We start from the raw sequence: 23,743 nt of genomic DNA on the forward strand, positions 1-23,743 counted from the left end.
AGGTGTCCATCAGATTATCTCTTCACTATTTGATTGTCCTGGATCTGTTTATAATCCTGGTCTTTAATACACCGTATTCCTTGAATTTCCTTTTAGCATTCGATAATCTGTCTCACTTGTGACATAGGATTATGATTGGTACTTCAGCTAATGAGCGTCTGGACTGCAAATAGGCCACTAGAGGGCATACACTTTCAGCCAAAGACTGGGATCTATTGGATCCATAGCCATGGTTAGTGTACCACGGAGTCAGAATGTATTAGAGCCCTAATGGGAGGCACAATACAGTATACTGTAGTAGCATGCTCTGGCAGGCACTGTCATACACGAGTTGGGTTAGTTGTTAGAGCATTATGAGAGCTGTCTGTCAACACACATATGTCAGATAAAGCAACGTTGTGATGGTGATGAGGTACCATTCAAAGCTTATAAAGTGACTGTGCAGGTGTGTGTGTGTGCACTTGTGTGTGTGTTCATTTGCTGAAGTGTGTGACCAAAATACTTGTGGATCTACAAGTGTTTGAAATAGTGAGAGTGGATTTGTGTGTGTGCAAAGTGAGAGACCAGTGTTGTGCTCTTTCAAAACCTTACAGTTATAAAGCTCTGCTGGACTGGAGGCCGCAAACTCACCCTGATGTTTTGGGAGGGGTTGCTGGAGGGCACTCCAGACCATGAAGCAGATGGGGAATTGGTGTTCTGATTCTTACCTCTCCTACCCCCAATGAATTCCTCCCAGTCAGCTAACACTGTTAGTCAGCTGAGATGACAGGTCAGCACTAAGCATTCAGTTAAAAGTGAGAGGGAGAGCATGAAACGACCAAAGTATATATCTCTTAGCATGTGTGCATGCTTACAATGTGTTAGTGAGTGTACAGTCGTGGCCAAAAGTTTTGAGAATGACACAAATATTAATTTTCACAAAGTCTGCTGCCTCAGTTTGTGTGATGGCAATTTGTATATACTCCAGAATGTTATGAAGAATGATCAGATGAATTGCAATTAACTGCAATGTCCCTCTTTGCCATGCAAATGAACTGAATCCCCCAAAAACATTTCCACTACATTCCAGCCCTGCCACAAAAGGACCAGCTGACATCATGTCAGTGATTCTCTCGTTAACACAGGTGTGAGTGTTGACGAGGACAAGGCTGGAGATCACTCTGTCATGCTGATTGAGTTTGAATAACAGACTGGAAGCTTCAAAAGGAGGGTGGTGCTTGGAATCATTGTTCTTCCTCTGTCAACCATGGTTACCTGGAAGGAAACATGTGCCGTCATCATTGCGAACTTCAAGGAGAGCGGTTCAATTGTTGTAAAGAAGGCTTCAGGGCGCCCAAGAAAGTCCAGCAAGCGCCAGGACCGTCTCCTAAAGTTGATTCAGCTGCGGGATCGGGGCACCACCAGTACAGAATTTGCTCAGGAATGGCAGCAGACAGGTGTGAGTGCATCTGCACGCACAGTGAGGCGAAGACAATTGGAGGATGGCCTGGTGTCAAGAAGGGCAGCAAAGAAGCCACTTCTCTCCAGGAAAAACATCAGGGACAGACTGATATTCTGCAAAAGGTACAGGGATTGGACTGCTGAGGACTGGGGTAAAGTCATTTTCTCTGATGAATCCTCTTTCCAATGGTTTGGGGCATCTGGAAAAAAGCTTGTCCGGAGAAGACAAGGTGAGCGCTACCATCAGTCATGTGTCATGCCAACAGTAAAGCATCCTGAGACCATTCATGTGTGGGGTTGCTTCTCAGCCAAGGAAGTGGGCTCACTCACAATTTTGCCTAAGAACACAGCCATGAATAAAGAATGGTACCAACACATCTTCCGAGAGCAACTTCTCCCAACCATCCAGGAACAGTTTGGTGATGAACAATGCCTTTTCCAGCATGATGGAGCACCTTGCCATAAGGCAAAAGTGATAACTAAGTGGCTCGAGGAACAAAAGATTGATATTTTGGGTCCATGGCCAGGAAACTCCCCAGACCTTAATCCCATTGAGAACCTGTGGTCAATCCTCAAGAGGCGGTTGGACAAACAAAAACCCACAAATTCTGACAAACTTCAAGCATTGATTATGCAATAATGGGCTGCCGTCAGTCAGGATGTGGCCCAGAAGTTAATTGACAGCATGCCAGGGCGGACTGCAGAGGTCTTGAAAAAGAAGGGTCAACACTGTAAATATTGACTCCTTGCATCAACTTCATGTAATTGTCAATAAAATCCTATGACACTAATGAAATGCTTGTCATTATACTTCAGTATTCCATAATAACATCTGACAAAAATATCTAAAGACACTGAAGCAGCAAACTTTGTGGAAATTAATATTTGTGTCGTTCTCAAAACTTTTGGCCACGACTGTATGTGCAAGCACTGAAATATGTGCTAATTATAGTTCATTTGTCATGGTTGATATTAATTATACAGTGCCTTCACAAAGTATTCAAACCCACATTCTACATTTTGTTGTTTTACAGCCTGAATTCAAAGTGGATAAAATACATTTTTTCTACACACAATACCCCATATTGACAAAGTAAAAACATGTTTTTAGAAATGTTTGCAAATGTAATACAAAACTATCTAGTTTACATAAGCATTCACACCCCTGAGTCAATAATGTTAGAATCACCTTGAGTCTTTCTGGGTAATTCTCTAAGAGCTTTGCACACCTCAATTGTACAGTATTTGCACATTAATCTTATAACATTCTTCAAGCTCTGTCAAGTTCGTTGTTAATCATTGCTAGACAGCCATTTGTAAGTCTTAGCATCGATTTTCAAGCCAATTGAGGTCAAACTGTAACTAAGGCACTCAGGAACATTAAATGTCGTCTTGGTAAGCTACTCATGTGTCTATTTGGCCTTGTGTTTTAGGTTATTGTCCTGCTGAAATGTGAATTTATCTCCCAGTGTCTGGCAGAAAGCAGACTGAACCAGGTTTTCCTCTAGTATTTTGCCTGTGCTTAGCTGCATTACGTAATTTTTTTATCCTGATAACAACCTAGTCTTTGACGATGACAAGCATACCCATAACATAATGCAGCCACCACCATGCTTGAAAATATTAAGAGCTGTACTCACTGATGTGTTGTGTTGGATTTGCCCCAAACATAATGCTTTGTATTCAGGCCATATTTTTTTGCAGTTTTATTTTAGAGCCTTATGCAAACAGGATGCATGATATGGAATATTTTTATTCTGTACAGTCTTCCTTATTTTCACTCTGTCATGTAAGTTAGCATTGTGGAGTAACTACAATGTTGTTGATTCATCCTCCATTTTCTCCTTTCACAGCCATTATACTCTGTAACTGTTTTAAAGTCACCATTGGCCTCATGGTGAGATCCATGAGCGGTTTCCTTCCTCTCCGGCAACTGAGTTAGGAAGGACGGTTGTATCTTTGTAGTGACTGGGTGTATTGATGCACCATCCAAATTGTAATTAATAACTTCATCATGCTCAAAGGGATATTCAATGTCTGCTTTTTTATTTTTACCCATCTACCAATAGGTGCCCTTCTTTGTGAGGCATTGGAAAACCTCCTTGTTCTTTGTGGTTGAATCTGTGTTTGAAATTCACTGCTCGACAGAGGGACCTTACAGAAAATTGTATGTGTGGGGTACAGAGATGAGGTGGTCATTCAGAAACACTATCGTTGCACACAGAGTGAATCCAGAGTGAATCCATTCAAATGATTATGTGACTTGTTAAGGCCATGCACCACAGGAAAAATAGTTGATTTAGCTTCAATTTGTCCATTTTCAGATTTTGGGATATTTTGCAATTATAACTTCCGTACTTTCATAAAATATACAAAGAAATCGTCAATAATGTAAATACATACTTGATTTATATCATTTTAACCCAACTCCGTCAACGACATCTAGCATAAATGTAGTTATTGCTAGCTTGTTTCCTGTAGAACTTCAACTGCAATTTTAAAACTCTGCATGTTGAATCATATATCATTCAAAAGTTTGTTTTCCAAGAGCATATCGTTAGCTAGTCCATACAGGGCTATATCCTTTGTAGATGTGGTGCTTAGTGTTGAAAGGTGAGTCATTTCCTGACATCCGACTGGTTACTGGCATTTAAAAGCCGTTTCTGGCAGCACTCCCTTTTTTGAAAATATATCCTGCAAAGAATCCACTTAAAATCTCAAATATACCTACAGTATGTGAATAAAAATGGTCAATCTCAGTTAGCCAAATCGAGAAAAGCAGTGAATAAAAAAAAAAATGAGCCTGATCAGCCGATTGAGGCAGTGGCTTTCAGGTAGCGGAGGAAAAGGAGGTAGCCGGGAGCAGCGCATCGAGATGCAAATTGGTTGAGATGAAGATGACAGCTAGCAGCGATCAACCAGACAGCAGCCAGGCAGCCAATAGTGGTTTTTATTCCAGCCAGCCAACAGTGCAGTTTGAAGGAAGTCCCTAACTAGCGCTTGCGCAATTGCTAACTAGTTGGCATTGGCTCGCAAAAATACCTCTTAATTTCATCCTGGACACAGAGACATAAAAATGGTATCCACAAGTTCATCTGACTCTGGGGAAGTAGAAAATATCGCAGATTTTCTGCAGGAATTTGTGTCTGCGTATGCTAAATCAGCATAAAAGGACATCTGCCCAAGTCTATGCAAACGTCAAAGTTAAAGGCATCCACCGTAGCTTCAATGTCTGTTACAACAGCATAACCTTTGGCACTGACACAGACTCTCCCCCACTACCCCCACTTAAGTGCATCATGGGCAAGTGATTGGCTTGTGTACAACGTGACACTGGATAGAACGGGGGCCGCAGCTCCTAGCTAGAGCGTACTAGCCATGGAAAAGACGTTTACTCCCTGGTCTTACGCACTGCACTGGGAGCCGGGGACACTTTGGGCGTGGATAAGCTCATATTAACTTAGGTTTATCGGACTGAATTAGCCTATATAGCTCCATAGCCTTAGGTTGAGGTTTCTGCCAACCAATGGGACCAGTAATGATGATGTAATTTTCCCCCGTCACCTGCCTCTGGTCGCAGGGGTAAACATGAAATCCCCCTGTAGGTGGCATCATTAATGACTAATCAATTGATTAAGTTTGAATTAGAGCATTGGAACATTGGCCCGTTATCCGTTGTAACTATGGGGTTGCTGTAAGTCAGCTTTTGTGTGGCCACTGACAGATGTAGTTGCCCCTGTAAGAATACAGACAGAGAGTGAGAAAACAGAGAAACTGAGATGCTGAAAATAAGAAAGAAGGCTAGTGAATCTTCACACGAACACAGCTTGGCCCTGGTGTGTTAATTGGCAGTAATGGAGAGAGTGGCAGAGTGACGTTAGAAGTAGGCTGGCAGTGTAAGGTGGCCCCAGGGTAAGAGCATCAGTTTGGGGATTTGGGGCATGTCTGACAAAATAGCCAAATACACAAGGCAATATGCCATATCCAGAACAGCATGCAAATAGTGCTTGAATTTTGTTTATGAACTAAATGGCATATGTGACATACTAAACACACGTATTTCCACTGAGCATTTACCCCAGTGTTTTATCCAAAAAGCTCAGACTTTTCTGTTTCCATCTTCGCCGGGCCAGCACCCGTGTCTCACTGGGCCATGGCTCTGGCGGACCTGCATTGACTTGGAGCATTTACATAAGAATGGCTAACTGTGAACTTCAACACCTTCTCACAAAGCAAGGGTCTTGAATGATGCAGAGATTGTTGATTCTGCTTGCCTCATGTCTTTAGTGTCACACTCCTGATGGAAACACTAGAGCTGACATTAACATAAAACACTGGTGACACCCTGGTGTGGGGCTAAGTCTATAGGTGGAAAAGCACCATGAGATGTATTTTGGGGGGGATTTGACACTTGAAACATTCAAAGGCTGTTAAATGGGAATAACATGGAAACTGAGAGCTTTTGACATTGGATGTGAAAAAACATGCCTATAAAATTATTTTGCAGCGCTAGTGTCAAACGCACTTTAGTTTGCAAGTCATGTAAAAACTGGCACAATGGCATTTTCCAGCCCTAACGATTCAGTAATTCACCAATCTTATATGGCCGGGGTGGAAATATTTGAGGTGTGTCCTTAAAAACATGATCCAAAGAGCTAATTTCATGCAGCGCTGATAGGGATATTTAAGACCAACTAAAAGCTGGTTTTAGCGGCATGAATTTTTACAGTGGAAACACAGCCTATCCAGCCTATACAGCCAGCCAGCCTATCATACTCTAATTCCACTGATTTCAAAACTCTTGTTTTTGCTCTGATATGTTCCTCTTCTTCTTCTTCTTCTTCTATTGTATATTGGTGATCATCCAGTAATTGATATCCATCAATACCTAAAATGTAGCTGGCTCAATTCGGTCTTATGTAGCAAAATGTGAAATGTTTTTTTTTACATTGGATAAAAGTAGAGAAAATTGTATATCACACACTACAGTTGAGGAACAATGGAAAAGCAATTCTGCTTTGAAAGTTTAAAAACTTGTGCCTCACTTCTGAGAAAATGGCCCTTAAATGTTTTGGTAAACATACTGGAGAGCTCTTCTTTGTTTACACCCATTCAGCATTGTTCACATCCTCTTAAGCCTTAGCCCCACCCATCTCTTTAAGGATTCACATGTGAGGCCATGTACTAAACAACCAAAGATTTCAAGACTAAAGGCTGGTTTATACTATGGGTATGTTTGTAAATTCAATCTGGAGTGCCAGAGTGCGCTCTGGGTGTTTGTAATCTCAGAGCGTTGTCAGATTGTCCGTTCCTCAAATTCGGATCTTTTCGCTCAAGGCCAAGGAGTAGGATTGATCCGAGCGTTCTGACCTAACAACAGCAGTCAAGCACCCAAGCTAACTGACTACTGTTGGCTCGCTTGCTAGCTACTTCCAGACACAAATGAACAGCTCACTGACCATTTTACTTTCACTAGCAGAGCTGGTTAGGCTTTTTATGTTATCCAGAACGTTAGTGACTGCAATTGTGCTGCTAGTAACAATTGAATTACATACGTAACGTTAGCTAGCGAGCCAGTCAGTTAACGTTAGCTAACAATACGCTTTAACTTGAAATTAAAATTACTTTCTGACAAATTAGAAACGTGTAATATCTGAAAATGTAGCTAGCTAGACTATCTTACCCGTATACATGGATGGATGCTTCGTCCTCTGTCACAGATGCCATGATTGCCCTTAGTTTGTCCTTAGTTTGCCCTCAGTTTGAAGATGTAATCCGGAGACAGGTGTTTTATACAACAACCTTCTGTGTTCTCTTTTCGACTCCGTCTGCATATTTGCCATCAAATGGCAGAATTTTCTCCATCTCCTTAGCTATCATACTCTAATTCCACTGATTTCAAAACTCTTGTTTTTGCTCTGATATGTTCCTCTTCTTCTTCTTCTTCTTCTTCTATTGTATATTGGTGATCACACAATTTAATGTGCATCCCAACAACCTACTATGCGTGATGGAAACAGGACTCCCCAAAAAACCTGAACTACCAAAACTACCAAAAAAAAAACAATATAAATCAAACAACTTTTCTGTCAAAAATAAATAAATAAATAAAACAGATCTGATCCCTACACAGGCTCAAGGGGAACCTGGGATGCAGGGTCTTCCGGTGCCAGTAACCCTTGCAAGTCTTTCGATGTAAAATCCTTCAATCCTAAAAACTTTTCTGTTGCAGCCACAATAATGTTTAGGTTCTTCGACTTCTTTGAGACTTGTGCTGTACAGTTTATAACTGTGGCAATGAACGCAACAAAATCCACCTTTTTAACACACAGGGTATATTTTGTCTGGCAGAAAACATTTACTACAGGCTGAGGTGCGTCCACTACCATCTCTTCACTAGCACCACTTGTTTTCTCAATTATTTTAATCGCCTCTACATAGGAGATTCGATTGACCGCTCTAACTTTTGTCACCACAATTTCCTTCACCCTTACAGGGCACTCCAGGAACTCAGGATCATGATCACCACCACATTTGCAACACCGTCATCCTTCTACACACCGTTCTTCAGTATACTCCGTTCGTCTGCACACACTTGAAACATGGCCAAATCCTTTACAATTCTTACACTGCAGTGGTTTGGGGACGAAAGCTCCTATGGTGTATCTTACATAACCAAGCTTCACATGCGTAGGTATTTGCTCTTTATTAAAAAACAACAGGACCGACAGACTTTCTTCTTTTTCTCCATTCACCAAGCGGGTCAGACGCCGGGAACCAACAACACCAGGGATTCTCTTCGGGTATTCAACCTGAACATCCGTCGTCACCTCTGAGATGACTCCTTTGATGGGTTTTCTATTACGTAAAGTTCAAAACACAAAACTTCTGTTGTCCGGATTCTTTTAAGGCCCACTGCAATCTTCCTCTGCTCTTCAGAAATCCAATGAATCAAAATAAGACCACTCCTGTTCACTCGGACAGACTCCACTTTTCCAAGCGCATACTTCACAAACGAGTTTCCCACATACACATCCTTACCCAACAAACGCATCCCAACAAGAAGCGATTCATTATTATTTACACATGTATCCTGCACTCCAATTTTAGACAATTTCCTTTTGTTCCAGTTTTCAATATTAATGTTGTCCATTCAGAACATTCGTCTTCACAAAATTGACTTGACGCGCTGCTTAATTCGAACTCAGCATCCACTTCCGCCATCTTCCTTTCTCTGACATGCACTGTCAACTGTGGGATCTTCTATAGACAGGTGTGTGCCTTTTCAAATCATGTCCAATCCATTGAATTTACCACAGGTGGACTCCAATTGTCACGGCCGTCGAAAGTAGTGGACCAAAGTGCAGCGTGGTAAGCGTACATTTTCTTTTTTATTTAAAATGTCGCCAACAAAACAACAAACGAAGAAACAACCGTGAAGCTTACATGGCTATAGTGCCACTAACAAAAGTCAACTTCCCACAGTGACAAAAGAGGAAAAGGCTGCCTAAGTATGATTCCCAATCAGAGACAACGATAGACAGCTGTCCCGGATTGAGAACCATACCCGGCCAACACATAGAAATACAAACACATAGAAATGAGAACATAGAATGCCCACCCCAAATCACACCCTGACCAAACCAAAATAGAGACATAAAAAGGCTCTCTAAGGTCAGGGCGTGACACCAATCAAGTTGTAGAAACATCTCAATGATGATCAATGGAAACAGGATGCACCTGAGCTCAATTTTGAGTCTCATAGCAAAGGGTCTGAATACTTATGTAAATGTGGAAAAAGTCAAGCGGTCTGAATACTTTCCCTAATGCACTGTATTTAGCAAAGATGGGATTTTGTTATTTTGTTTCTGTAAGCCATTTTAACAAGCAATAACGGACTAACATTGGAATTGGAATTGATTCCAAGGCAATACATAAACAACAATGAATACACAACCTGAAACGGCCACATGTAACAGGTAGGAAATACCTTTTCTTGTAGGGTTTTTCTCCGTTTTTCTCAGACAAACAGAGCTGATTCCCTGTTGCCCAACACATGTAACCTCACCACAGTATTTAGTAGTAGTGGCACCTTTCCTAATAGTATAGGGTGAACAGTTAAAAATAACTAACTGTATACAGCCCCTCAGATGATGTGGTTAATATCATGGAGCATCCACCTGCAATACATCCCAAAACCTAAGACAGGTTAGACCCCATACCCCAAGGCAGTAGTAATGAAAAGACAGCTCTGCTTTAAAATAATGAACATTTATTGTCAGTTTTAGGCAACAACACAACAGGCACAATTTCACAGTTCACAGAATAGCCTACTGTAACCTACCTCACGTGCACGTGTAGCCTAACTTGAAGACAACCAATGAAAACATAGCAATACAACCTAGCAGTCTTACAGCATTTATCTCAGATATCACAATAACAAACAAACAAAAATTAAAAATGACACCCATTAATGTGTTGATGCAGTCTGTATGAGGGGACTAAATAATAGAAGTAGTCTGCAACACAGTAGTCTGAATGTTCATTATTAACAATGTCCCTTATCCTTGCACTACTATGTAATGTCAAACAACTAAAAAGTACACGACTTTAGATGTCCTCTTCTTTCAGGACATAAGCAGAAAGTCCAATTACTTCCACGGGAATCTTTTATAACTGGATCACTTCCTGAAGCAACGTCTGCACAAGAACTGCTCGTCGGGAGCTTCATGAAATGGGTTTCCATGGCCGAGCAGCCGCACACAAGCCTAAGATCACCAAGGGCAATGCCAAGCGTCGGTTGGAGTGGTGTAAAGCTTGCCGACCATTGGTCTCTGGAGCAGTGGAAATGCTTTCTCTGGAGTGATGAATCAAGCTTCAGCATCTGGCAGTCTGATGGACAAATCTGGGTTTTGGTGGATGCAAGGAGAACTCTACCTGCCTCAATGCATAGTGCCAACTGTAAAGTTTGGTGGAAGAGGAATAATGGTTTGGGGATGTTTGTCATGGTTCAGGCTAGGCCCCTTAGTTCCAGTGAAGGGACATTTTAAGCTACAGCATACAATGACATTCTAGATGATTCTGTGCTTCCAACTTTGTGGCAACAGTTTGAGGAAGGCCCTTTCCTGTTTCAGCATGATAATGCCACTGTGTAGAAAGCAAGGTCCAAACAGAAATGGTTGGTTAAGATCGGTGTGGAAGAACTTGACTGGGTTGCACAGAGCCCAGACCTCAACCCCATCGAACACCTTTGGGATGAATTGGAACGCCGACCGCGAGACAGGCCTAATCGCTCAACATCAGTGCCTAATGCTCTAGTGAATGATTTGAAGCAAGCCCCATCAGCAATGTTCCAACATCTAGTGGAAAGCCTTCCCAGAAGAGTGGAGGCTGTTATAGCAGCATAGAGGGGACCAACTCCATATTAATGCCCATGATTCTGGAATGAGAGGTTAAACGAGCAGGTGTCTACATTCTTTTGGTCATGTAGTGTATTTGATACTTGGTTTGGCAAAATGCCTGTATGAGCAACATCAATGTCATGTCCACGTGGTTCACTGTATTTAAGTGACTTTGACACAGCAAACAGGGATCATTAGGAGATCAATCTGTTCTGGCTCCACAGGAAAAATATCCAATCATTCCCAAACGATATGAATCGCTCTGATCTGTTGCCGATCTGATATCCCCCATTTAGCCTGTCACGTGGCTGAGGACAGAGGAGCCCTGGGAGGCAAGAGTGCTCAAGGTTTAACATTTACTTTCACATTTTCATAAGAGGATAAACTGTCATATTCATTGTAAGGGTATATGTGGGAAATTATAGCTATATTATGAGATAAATAGAACATTTAGAATGTTTTAAACTATGTGAGGAGTTTTAAGAAAACAGATGCAAATAATTGTATGCTATGCTATGTATGTTAGCTCCAATGAAGAACAAGTTGTCCCATGCAGTCAACAATGTGTCTCTGTGCTCTGAGTTCAGTGTGTCTGTGTCTGTGTGTGTGTGTGTGGGGGTGTGTGTGTGTGTGTGTGTGTGTGTGTGTGTGTGTGTGTGTGTGTGTGTGTGTGTGTGTGTGTGCGTGTGCGTGTGCGTGAGAGAGAAAGAGAGAGAGAAAGAGAGAGAGAAAGAGAGAGAGAAAGAGAGAGAGAAAGAGAGAGAGCGGTGGGGAGGAAGGAGAGGCAATCAGATTACGAGTAAGCTCTCTGAAGTGAACTGCTGATACTGGGAGACAGAGAGAGAAGAAGTCAAGAGAGCTACCTTTGTTGACCTGGTTCTTTGCAAGGCCATTGTTTACTCTACTCTACTTACAACTCTTGATCCCTTTTCAATAAATGTTGGTTTGTGGAAAACAAAAAAGGGCATGTGGATGAGGGATGTTTGAGTGAGTATGTGTGTTGTTTGTGTGTATGAGTGTGTGCAGACAGCTCTTCTTCTTTCTTCACATCATCTCGCCCTTAGTTTTTAGTCAACAGAACTCAATGGGCCCCGCAAGTCACAGGTCGACAACGGGCCAAATATAGAGAGCCACAAAGCCTCTTAGGAGAGAACCTTCTTACGATTCCCTTTCCGTGACCATCATCTACAAATAGACCACACAAATATCCTTAAGTCAAAATCCCTCCCAGGTATTTAATTCTGAATGAGTAATTACTGGGTGTGTCAGTGTGTCTTAGGTCTGCAGGTACGTGTGGTGTAGTCGCTCATTCACACCCTGGCTTTTGAGTGAGTCGCACACCCACACAGACACGCACACAGACACGCACACTCAGAAGCCCACTGCACCGAGCAAGGGATCCGAAGGAACCGCTGAAGAACCCAGTCGCGTCTGTGGGACAGATCAGACAAAGCCGCCAAGATGTGTGACATGGGGGGATTGGATAACCTGGTGGCCAACACGGCCTACCTGAAAGCCCAGGGTGGCGACGACAAGGAGATGAAAAAGCGTCGCCGAAGTCTGTCACTGCCTAAGGCCGAGCAGTGTGCCGCCACCAGGGAAACTGTGGAGAAGAACTTTGAGTCGCTCTGCGAGAGGCAGCCGATCGGCAAGAAGTTCTTCCGGCAGTTCCTGACTGCTACCCCAGAGTACATCAATGCCGCTGAGTTCCTGGACGAGCTGAATGACTGGGATCTGGCGGAAGGCGCTGACAAGGACAAGCAGAGGACAAACATGATAAACAAGTTCTGCAAGGACGCCTCCAAGAACTTCCTGACCTACCTCACTGCGGAGGTAGCCGACAAGTGCAAGGCAGTGACGGACAATGACTTTGATGAAGTGATCAATGTTAAGGTGAAGGAAGCCACACGGGAGTTTCTGAAAGGCAAACCCTTCACGGATTACCAAACTAGCCCCTTCTTTGACAAATTTCTGCAGTGGAAGGAGTACGAGAAGCAGCCCATCACTGATAAAACCTTCTACGAGTTCAGAACTCTGGGCAAGGGAGGTTTCGGAGAGGTAAGCATGTACAAACCAATAGACTAGCAGCATGTCTTGGCGACATGTGCAAAATGTGTCAGTAATATTTATTGGCAATATTATCTATTTAATGAATATGTAAAACCTTTGTGACAACAGGAAAATGCACACAAGAACTATGCACAAAATAAACGATTAATCCAATGTAGTCTTTCCCATAGTTTCACTGATGCACAGTGTCTATTAGTACAAAATACACCTCAGTTAGCACCTCAGTTTGTCTTTGCAAAGAACTAATCTCTCTCTCTGAAAGTTGATCCACAGATCTTAATTTTTTATCAGTTTCATCACACCTTACTCTTCTATGCATACTTTCAAGGTTGTATCATTATCGAGTTGTTCCGAAAGATGAGAATTGTCAATAAAAACTAAATGTCTCCTTGTTAGAGCACAGGGGCAGTATCAAAGCTTAGTGTCATGAGGTGTCATTTATACAACCCTTAGGGGGCTTTGCTGAGGTATTCAGGAGTCCTCTTAACCCATGGCCTCCCTCTGTCCAGGTATGTGCCGTACAGGTGAAAAACACAGGCCAGATGTACGCCTCCAAGAAGCTGTGCAAGAAACGCCTGAAGAAGAAACATGGTGAGAAGATGGCCCTGCTGGAGAAGCAGATCCTGGAAAAGGTCAACAGCCTGTTCCTTGTCAACCTGGCCTACGCCTACGACACCAAGACCCATCTGTGCCTTGTCATGACTCTGATGAACGGCGGTGACCTCAGGTACCACATCTATTACGTCAGTGAGAAGACCAAGGGTATCGAGATGCCACGTATCATATACTACACAGCACAGATCTGCACAGGCATCCTTCATCTGCATGAAATGGATATCATATACCGTGACATGAAGCCAGAGAACGTGTTGCTGGACAGCTTTGGCCAGTGCCGACTCTCTGATCTGGGTTTGGCCGTGGAGCTGCCCGCCGGAAAGACCATCTCCCAGAAGGTAAGCCTGTTGAAGTTGGATTTTTTAAGAACTTGTAGTTGACTGTGACAATGGGAAACTATCAAAAGTCGGTAGCACGAGGCCTCCCGGGTGGCGCAGTGGTCTAAGGCACTGCATCGCAGTGCTAGCTGTGCCACCAGAGACTCTGGGTTCGAGCCCAGGCACTGTCACAGCCGGCCGAGACTGGGAGGTCCATGGGGAGACGCACAATTGGCCTAGCGTCGTCCGGGTTAGGGAGGGTTTGGCCGGTAGGGATATCCTTGTCTCATCGCACACTAGCGACTCCTGTGGCAGGCCGGGCGGAGTGCATGCTGACCAGGTCACTAGGTGTACAGTGTTTCCTCCGACACATTGGTGCGGCTGGCTTCCGGGTTGGATGCGTGCTGTGTTAAGAAGCAGGTTGGGTTGTGTTTCGGAGAATGAAGAGATGATGAGAATGTCATGACAATGAAGGCAATAAGACAGAGAGTTGAAGACGTGAAAGGTTCCTTTACGATTGCGATCTGATAGCAAGGTTGCAGAAAAATGACAACCAAGCTGTCTTCATCAGGGTATCATTATTACTCATCATTATACCCTGATGAAGACAGCTTGACTGTCGAAACGTTGGATATTACATTTTTGCATCTGAGCTCCTAGAGTTCCCTCTCCTTTATTTTCAAGTTTTCTACTCCGCTAGCCAGCGCCTCGCCTAAATAGGTGTGCGTTTCTTTTTCTTCTAGACAATTTCAATGATTAACATGTCTGTAGCTTCTAATGTATTTGCAAAGGACTTCTGACGAATTGTCAATGATGTCTCACTGACATGTCAGCCACAGCTTTAATTTAAAAGTCAGGCTAAAGTTTTCACATGGGATCAGAAGCGACACGCTATGTCTCACTAAAAGGATGAGCGGTAAATTAGGGAGAGGGAGTGGGTGAGTTTATGATAAGACCTTGGTATTGTCAAATCAAATCAAAGTGTATTTCTCGCATGCTTCGTAAACAACAGGTGTAGACTAACAGTGAAATGCTTACAGACGAGCCCCTCACAAACTATGCAGAGAGAAAATAGAAAAGGAATAGAAAAAATGATATTACGACGAATAAATACACAATGAGTAAAGATAACTTGCCTATATACACAGGTTAGCAGAGTCGATGTGCATGGATACGAGGTAATTGAGGTAGATATGTACATACAGTGAGTGTTCAAAACCTTAAGGGCACCTGCTCTTTCCATGATATAGACTGACCAGGAGAATCCAGGTGAAAGCTATGATCCCATATTGATGTGACTTGTTAAATCCACTTCAATCAGTGGAGATAAGTTAAAGAAGGATTTTTAAGACTTAAGACAATTGAGACACGGACTGTGTATGTGTGCCATTCAGAGGGTGAATGGGCAAGACAAAATATTTAAGTGCCTTTGAACGGGGTATGGTAGTAGGTGGTAGGTGCACCGATTTGTGTCAAGAACTGCAACACTTCTGGGATTTTCACGCTCAACCGTTTCCTGTGTGTATCAAGACTGGTCCACCACCCAAAGGACATCCTTCCAACTTGACACAACTGTGGGAAGCATTGGAGTCAACATGGGCCAGCATCCCTGTGGAACGCCTTCAACACCTTGTAGATTATGTGCCTCGACAAATTGGAGTTGTTCTGAGGACAAATGGGGTTGGGGGGGATGCAACTCAATATTAGGAAGATGTCCATAATGTTTTGTACACTAATGTGTATAGGTAGGGATAAAGTGACTAGGCAACAGGATAGATAATAGACAGTAGCAGCAGCGTATGTGCAAAGAGTTAGTTCAATAAAGGTCTATGCAGATAACCCGGGTAGCTACACGACATGACCAAAAGTATGTGGACACCTGCTCGTCAAACATCTCATTCCAAAATCATGGGCATTAATATTGAGTTGGTCCCCCGCAGTGGTCTAGGGCACTGCAACGCAGTGCTAGCTGCGCCACCAGAGTCTGTGGGTTCGCGCCCAGGCTGGGCTGGGTTCGCGCCCAGGCTCTGTCGCAGCCGGCCGCAACCGGGAGGTCCGTGGGGCGACGCACAATTGGCATAGCGTCGTCCGGGTTAGGGAGGGTTTGGCCGGTAGGGATATCCTTGTCTCAGTATGTAAAATGTAATATGTAATATGTAAAAATGTAAAAAATAAATAAAAAATGTAATAAAATGTATGCACTCTACTGTAAGTCGCTCTGGATAAGAGCGTCTGCTAAATGACTCAAATGTAATGTAAATGTCCCCCCCTTTGCTGCTATAACAGCCTTCACTCTTCTGGGAAGGCTTTCCACTAGATGTTGGAACATTGCTGCTACAACAGCCTTCACTCTTCTGGGAAGGCTTTCCACTAGATGTTGGAACATTGCTGCGGGGACTTGCTTCCATTCAGCCACAAGCCACAAGAGCATTAGTGAGGTCAGGCACTGATGTTGGGTGATTAGGCCTGGCTCACAGTCAGCGTTCCAATTCATCCCAAAGGTGTTTGATGGGGTTGAGGTCAGGGCTCTGTGAAGGACAATCAAGTTCTTCCACACCGATTTTGAAAAAAACATTTCTGTATGGACCTCGCTTTGTGCGCGAGGGCATTGTCATGCTGAATCAGGAAAGGGCCTTCCCCAAAACACAAAATCGTCTAGAATGTAATTGTATGCTGTAGCGTTAAGATTTCCCTTCACTGGAACTAAAGGGCCAAGCCCGAACCATGAAATGTTTCATCACTCCAGAGAATGCCTTTCCACTGCTCCAGAATCCAATGGCAGTGAGCATTACAGCACTCCAGCCGATGCTTGGCATTGCATATGGTAGTCCTTGGCCTGTGTGCAGCTAGTCGGCCATGGAAACCCATTTCATGAAGCTCCCGACGAACAGTTCTTCTGCTGACGTTGCAGTTTGGAACTCGGTAATGAGTGTTGCAACCGAGGACAGACGATTTTTACGCGCTAGGCGCTTCAGCACTCAACGTTCCCGTTCTGTGAGCTTGTGGGGCCTACCACTTCGCGGCCAAGCCATTCTTGCTCCAAGACGTTTCCACTTTACAGTAACAGCACTTACAGTAAACCCTGGCAGCTCTAGCAGGGCAGAAATTTGACAAACTGAAAGGTGCCATCCTATGACGGTGCCACGTTGAAAGTCACTGAGCTCTTCAGTAAGGCCAATCTACTGACAATGTTTGTATATGGAGACTGCATGGCTGTGTGGTCGATTTTATATACCTGTCAGCAACTGTGTGGATGAAATAGCCAAACTCACACATTTGAAGGTGTGCCCACATACTTTTGTATATATAGTGTACTTGGTTAACTATGTAGCAGTCTTATGGCTTGGGGGTAGAAGCTGTTCAGGGTCCTGTTAGTTCCAGACTGGTGCACCAGTTAGTGACTTTTGACCCCATTTATATTCTATCTGGACCCTCTCTCTGTCTCTGAAGCATTTGCTGTAAATCTAGAGAGGGCTTACTGGATCGTTAAGGATCTGTCCAAGAGGAGACTCTGCCTTCGTTATATAATCCATTTGATCCTTAGAGGTTATTATAGCCCAGCCAATTATAGGATGAACATTTTGGGGGCTGAGTGACTGCGTTGAAAGTCAAGTTGGGGGTTTGGTTGGTTTGGGCAGGGAATATGTCAAGGGGTGTCCTCTTGCAGCAAACCCTGATCTCAACAGTGAAAAGGGGATTCTGGGATCGTTTGTGTACATGTCTGTACATTCTGTCCAGCCCCTCAACTCCTTAGGTACTGCCTAAACTTGTGTACAGCCCCTTTGTGCTATTTAAAGATAGGCTATACTATATATATATGTAGCCTATTGAGAATGTAGAATGGTCTCTACGGAACATGTCTGTTTTCCCAACAAACCAGGATTCAAAAATCTGACCAATCAAAGACACAGTACAGGAGTTTGCAAGTCAAAGAACAAAAAAAACAGATAGTTTAGAAGCAGCTCTTCAAATCAAATCAAGTCAAATGTTATTGGTCACATACACGTGTTTAGCAGATGTTATTGGTGTGTAGCAAAATGCTTATGTTTCTAGCTCCAACAGTGCAGTAATATCTAACAAGTAATATATAACAATTTCACAAAAAATAAACACAATACACACAAACATAAAGTAAAAGAATGGAATTAAGAATATATAAATATTTGGATGAGCAATGTCGGAGCAGCATAGACAAAGATAGAGTAGAATAGAATACAGTATATACGCATGAGATGAGTAATGCTAAATATGTACACATTATTAAAGTGACTAGTGTTCCATTATTTAAGTGGCCAGTGATTTCAAGTCTATGTATATACAATATAGGGAAGCAGCCTCTAAGGTGCTACTGATGGCTATTTAACAGTCTGATGGCCCGAGAGTCTCTCAGTCCCAGCTTTGATGCACCTGTACTGACCTCACTTTCTGGATGACAGCGGGGTGAACAGGCACTGGCTCGGGTGGTTGTTGTCCTTGATCATCTTTTTGGCCTTCCTGTGACATCGGGTGATGTAGGTGTCCTGGACGGCAGGTAGTTTGCCCCCAGTGATGCGTTGGGCAGACAGCACCACCCTCTGGAGAGCCCTGCGGTTGCGGGCGGTGCAGTTGCCATACCAGGCAATGATATAGCCCGACAGGATGCTCTCAATTTTGCGTCTGTAAAAGTTTGTGAAGGTTTTAGGCACCTTCTTCACCACGCTGTCTGTGTGGGTGGACCATTTCAGTTTGTCAGTGATGTGTACGCCAAGGAACTTGAAGCTTTCTACCTTCTCCACTGCGGTCCCATCGATGTGGATAGGGGGGAGCTCCCTCTGCTGTTTCCTGAAGTCCACAATCAGCTCTTTTGTTTTATTGACGTTGAGTGACAGATTATTTTCCTGACACCACACTCCCAGGGCCCTCACCACCTCCCTGTAGGCTGTCTCGATGGTGTTGGTAATCAGGCCTACTACTGTTGTGTCGCAAACTTGATGATTGAGTTGAGGCGTTCATTGCCATGCAGTCATCGGTGAACAGGGAGTACAGGAGAGGGCTGAGCACGCACCCTTCGGGGGCCCTTGCGTTGAGGATCAGCGAAGTGGAGTTGTTGTTTCCTACCTTCACCATCTGAGGGCGGCAAGTCAGGAAGTCCAGGACTCAGTTGCACAGGGCGGGATTGCATCGTCTGTGGATCTATTGGGGCGGTAAGCAAATTGAAGTGGGTTTAGGGTGGCAGTTAAGGTAGAGGTGATTTGATGCTTGACTAGTCTCTCAAAACACTTCATGATGGCAGAAGTGAGTGCTACGGGGCAATAGTCATTTAGTTCAGTTACCTTTGCTTTCTTGGGTACAGGAACAATGGTGGACATCTTGAAGCATGCGGGGACAGCAGACTGGAATAGGGAGAGGTTGAATATGTTGGTAAACACTCCAGCCAGCTGGTCTGCACATGCTCTGAGGACGCGACTAGGGATGTTAGCAGCCTTGCAAGGGTTAACACGCTTAAATGTCTTATTCACGTCGTCCACGGAGAAGGAGAGCCCACAGTCCTTGATAGCGGGCTGCATCGGTGGCACTGTGTTATCCTCAAAGCAAGCAAAGAAAGTGTTTAGCTTGTCCGGAAGCAAGACGTCGGTGTCCACGACGTGGCTGGTTTTCCCTTTGTAGTCAGTGATTGTCTGTAGACACTGCCACGTACATCTCGTGTCTGCGCCATTGAATTGCCTGTTTGATTGCCTTGCGGAGGGAATAACTACACTGTTTGTATTCGGCCATATTCCCAGTCACCATGGTGACTTGCCATGGTTAAATGTGGTGGTTTGCGCTTTCAGTTTTGCGCGAATGCTGCCATCTATCCAGTGAAGAGTGGGTTAACTGCCTTGTTCAGGGGCAGAACGACAGATTTCTACCTTGTCAGCTCAGGGATTCGATCTTTCGGTTACTAGTCCAACGCTCTAACCACTAGGCTACCTGCCGAATCAGTTCAACTGCCCTGGACAAAGGATCCAATTCGGGAAAGTCGTATTCCTGGTCGTAATGTTGGTAATGCTGGCGAGTTACCGCCGCTCTGATATCCAAAAGTTATTCCCTGCTGTATGTAATAGCACAAAAACATTCTGGGCTAATAATGTAAAAAATAACACATAAAAAAACGAAATACTGCAAAGTTGTCTAGGTGATTCAGAGTAGACAAGGCTAATTGTGTTAATTGTTATAATTGTGTTGGTACCTGGGTGTTTAACTGATACTTGATGAAAAGTGCATATGGGGAAGACATTTTCCTGTGCTAGTTCCTAAGATGATGTGTGTACGTGTATCAATCATGTGCCCCAGACTACCATTAGCTGTCCTGTAAAATGATTTGTTAGAGAGTTTTACAGATTGCGGCATCTCTGCAGGTCAATAGTGGCAAAGAGTAAGTTGCAGGCTCTATAGAAGCCCAGTAAGCTCATTATCCAGTGATCTTCTCTGGTCCTTCTTGGCAGACCAGGGAGCTGTGGCTAACCCCCCAGAGGCTTGGCTGGCTTTGGCCTTCTAAGCCTCTTACTTAGCAGGCATTACACAAATCTGTTCCCTGATCAGACCGGTGAAATCAGGTAAACCATACATTAAAGAATATATGTGTAGCGTTGTTATTTCTTGACTATGTATTAGTGAGCCCCAAAAAATAACTTTGCCTGTGGGGTTTCATGTAAAAACATATCCACATTGTTGGGAAGTTTTAAAGTGATTTAGACTTACATTTTACACAGTAAATGTTGAAAAGGTCATTCAGAGTACCCAAGGTACTCAATGGAGTAAGCAAGGTGATCTCTCCCTTGTCCATTGCCCTTGGATCTACAAAAAAGGAATTAGAGGACAAAGTTTCCCCCAGATGTTTGGCCAATGTCCTCACTGCGTCAAGGCTGGACCAATCAGGTGTTTGGAGGGCTTTGATTTGACCAATCACAGGGAGTATTCCATAGCTGATGAAATGAAAAATCCAATGCAATCCATGTTTTGGAGAGGTGCTTTCACCGTGCTTAGCATTTAAGCCCCGGGTCAATAGTCAACTTAAGAATGGGAGTGGCAAGTCCATTCCTCTTAAATAAGTGTACAAGGAGAAACCTTGAAATCATGCTAAAGATCTAATTTATAGGGCTGTGGTAGCAAGCACACTTTGAAGGTATCATCCTCTACAGCAGGGTTCCCCAACTGGTGGCTTGCAGGCCGAATTTGGCACGCGGGTGGTTTTATTTGGCCCCCCAAGTTTTCTAAGCAAAAATAAATAAATAATTTGTATTTTATTTTATGTTCATTGTTGGCCATAAAAGACTGTAAAAACATCAGGAAATTAGCCCCAAGTGATTTTAATTTTGGAAATCTGTTCCCAAGTATTCCCACGCATAATAGAGAGATACATGTGATCGTATACAAAGCAAGGTTTGAAATTATTATGTTTTAGTCAAGAAAAAGTTGATGATCCCTGCTCCACAGTACAAAACCACAGGTTTGTACACAGGATGTATTATTACTCACATTTGTAATGCTATGATTGTGCATGGTTATCCATATAGATGTGTGTGTGTGTGTCTGTCTGTCTGCGTGTATAGAAAATGTGTCAAACTAAAACTAAAACGTATTTTTTCAAACATACTGTACAATGATGAGTTGTCCTCTTATTGTCTCCTTCATCTATCTACCCTACTCCCTGAATCTCTCTCCTACCTCCCCTACCCCGCCCCAGGCTGGAACCGGAGCGTACATGGCCCCTGAGATCCTACAGGATGTTCCCTATAGGACGTCCGTGGACTGGTGGGCCCTGGGCTGCAGCATCTACGAGATGGTGGCCGCCTACACCCCATTCAAGGGTCCCGAATCCGGGAAGCAGAAGGTGGAGAAGGAGGAGGTGCAGCGTCGCATCATCAATGATGAACCCCCATGGGAGCACAAGAACTTTGACGCGCCCACCAAGGCCATCATCCAGGAGTTCCTCAAGAAGAAGACTGATGAACGCCTGGGCTGCAAGTAAGAGCATCGGTCCGTCCAGGCTACGACTAATATTTGCAATAATAACAATTCTCTATTTTCTACTGGTGTTGTCATTTATGAAGAAACAGCCCTTTCAAGTCAGGTAGCTCACCATTGTTGGGATAATAGTGTTTCGGCTAGCTGGCTAGCTTGATGGCAAGGGTTGGCCATTCCTTTTCAATTCCATTCAATTCCCAGTTCCAAATGTTCCTTATTGAATTGGAATTTCAGTGTACTTCCTGAATTGACAGGAATTTAAATGGAATTGACCCCAACCCTATTGATGGCAAACATGCTTGTATGCTGATACAACATAGATTTTCAACTCAGTTATTAGTCAACTACCTACATTACAATTGATAAAGGCAGAATCAAGACTATCCAATGCACTCTGAAAACAACTAGTCAACTGTGTAGTAAGCCTAGTTAGCCTTCACCTGCCAGTATGATCCTAATGCGGAAGTGTCAAAATTCTGTCCTCTACAGGGGAGGAGGCGAGGATCCCCGAAAACACGAGTGGTTCAAGGCCATCAACTTCCCTCGTCTGGAGGCTGGTTTGATCGACCCCCCTTGGGTGCCCAAGCCCAACGTGGTGTACGCCAAAGACACTGGCGACATTGCTGAGTTCTCTGAGATCAAGGGCATTGTGTTCGATGCCAACGATGAGAAGTTCTTCAAGGAGATTGGCACGGGAGCCGTGGCCATTCCATGGCAACAGGAGATGATCGAAACGGGACTGTTTGACGAGCTCAATGACCCCAACAGGAAAGAGTGCGCTGGGGGGGGTGACGACGAGGGAAAGTCTGGCACATGCACACTGCTGTGAGCAACCAAAGTTGGCACATATACACATACCAGTATGTCACCAACACATCAACTGATTCGCTCATGTTCTGTAAAATTACAACAACAAAAAATTACACACAAAAATTATTTTACAAGGGAGAGGAGCAGCAGGAGAGAGAGAGAGGAGGTATCCTTCCCTGGAACGGGTTGGTTGCCATTGATTTTAGTAGCCAAATGTTCCCTGAGCTGCAGAGCAAATAGGAGGGTAAAAGGTGGCTTTACCAAGATTGGTATTGTCTCTTCAGATTGCAGCTACTCCCAGATGTTTCACATGATGTAGTAGTGCCCTCCTGGCCAACAGGGGTCGCTAAGAGTAAAATACAACAAATGAATATTGTGGATACAAAAACATGATATGATTAATGGATAAATACAGGCCTCTGGTTACATACAACCTGCACCAGAAAGATTAGCATATGCAGACAGCAGTGCTAGCCCTCAAACCTAGGCATTGGCCACAATGGAGCACGATATGCTGAATTAATTAGTTCAGGAATAAGGTTGGGATCTCGTCCTTGATTGTGGTGCATTAATTTTATTTGATACGGCTACGTTTTTCTTCTGCTCCCCCCACCCCCCTACATTCCTTTTGCCTCTCTAAAGGCAGAGGTGATAACTTTTTTGGGACACATCACCTTATTACAAATTTCACCTGGAAGCAATCAAAAGCAAATAAAGTATCATTTCTACCGACATAAATTATTTCAAATGAAATGTGGTGGAGGTAACATTTACTTACCTACAGTGACTCTTCACCTTTAAACCCAGTGAAGTCAATCACTACATTTCCAAGCAGATGGACTTCACAGTCCAGCATCTAGTTTTATTTTAAAACGGTGTTGTATATGAATATAAATATGTATATTTATGCACTGAGAAGGGAGAAATCCACAGATTAGGTGCAAGTAAGGACTGGAAGAATGCTCAACTCTTGTGTTTGGGAAGGTTCTATGCCCTGGTTTGTGAGGAGAGAGAAAGTTGAACATTTAGAGGAGTTGGGCTAGAAAAAAAAAAAGTGAATTTTTAGGGCTTTCTTCCTCCCTGAGATATATGTGCGCAACTTTA

At 43.6% G+C, this 23,743-nt stretch overlaps 1 protein-coding gene across 1 annotated transcript; it reads left to right on the forward strand.

The window, feature by feature from the left end:
• Positions 1-12,271: 12,271 nt before the first annotated feature.
• On the forward strand, positions 12,272-22,658 carry LOC129814433 (rhodopsin kinase grk7a-like). The gene is made up of 4 exons (XM_055867540.1): positions 12,272-12,899; positions 13,421-13,864; positions 21,549-21,829; positions 22,319-22,658. The coding sequence occupies exons 1-4, from the start codon at positions 12,303-12,305 to the stop codon at positions 22,656-22,658; spliced, it is 1,662 nt and encodes a 553-aa protein (XP_055723515.1). The 5' UTR covers positions 12,272-12,302.
• The last annotated feature ends 1,085 nt before the right edge of the window (positions 22,659-23,743 follow it).

Source organism: Salvelinus fontinalis, chromosome 17 (assembly GCF_029448725.1).
Source record: "Salvelinus fontinalis isolate EN_2023a chromosome 17, ASM2944872v1, whole genome shotgun sequence".
NCBI classification, from domain to species: Eukaryota; Metazoa; Chordata; class Actinopteri; order Salmoniformes; family Salmonidae; genus Salvelinus; species Salvelinus fontinalis.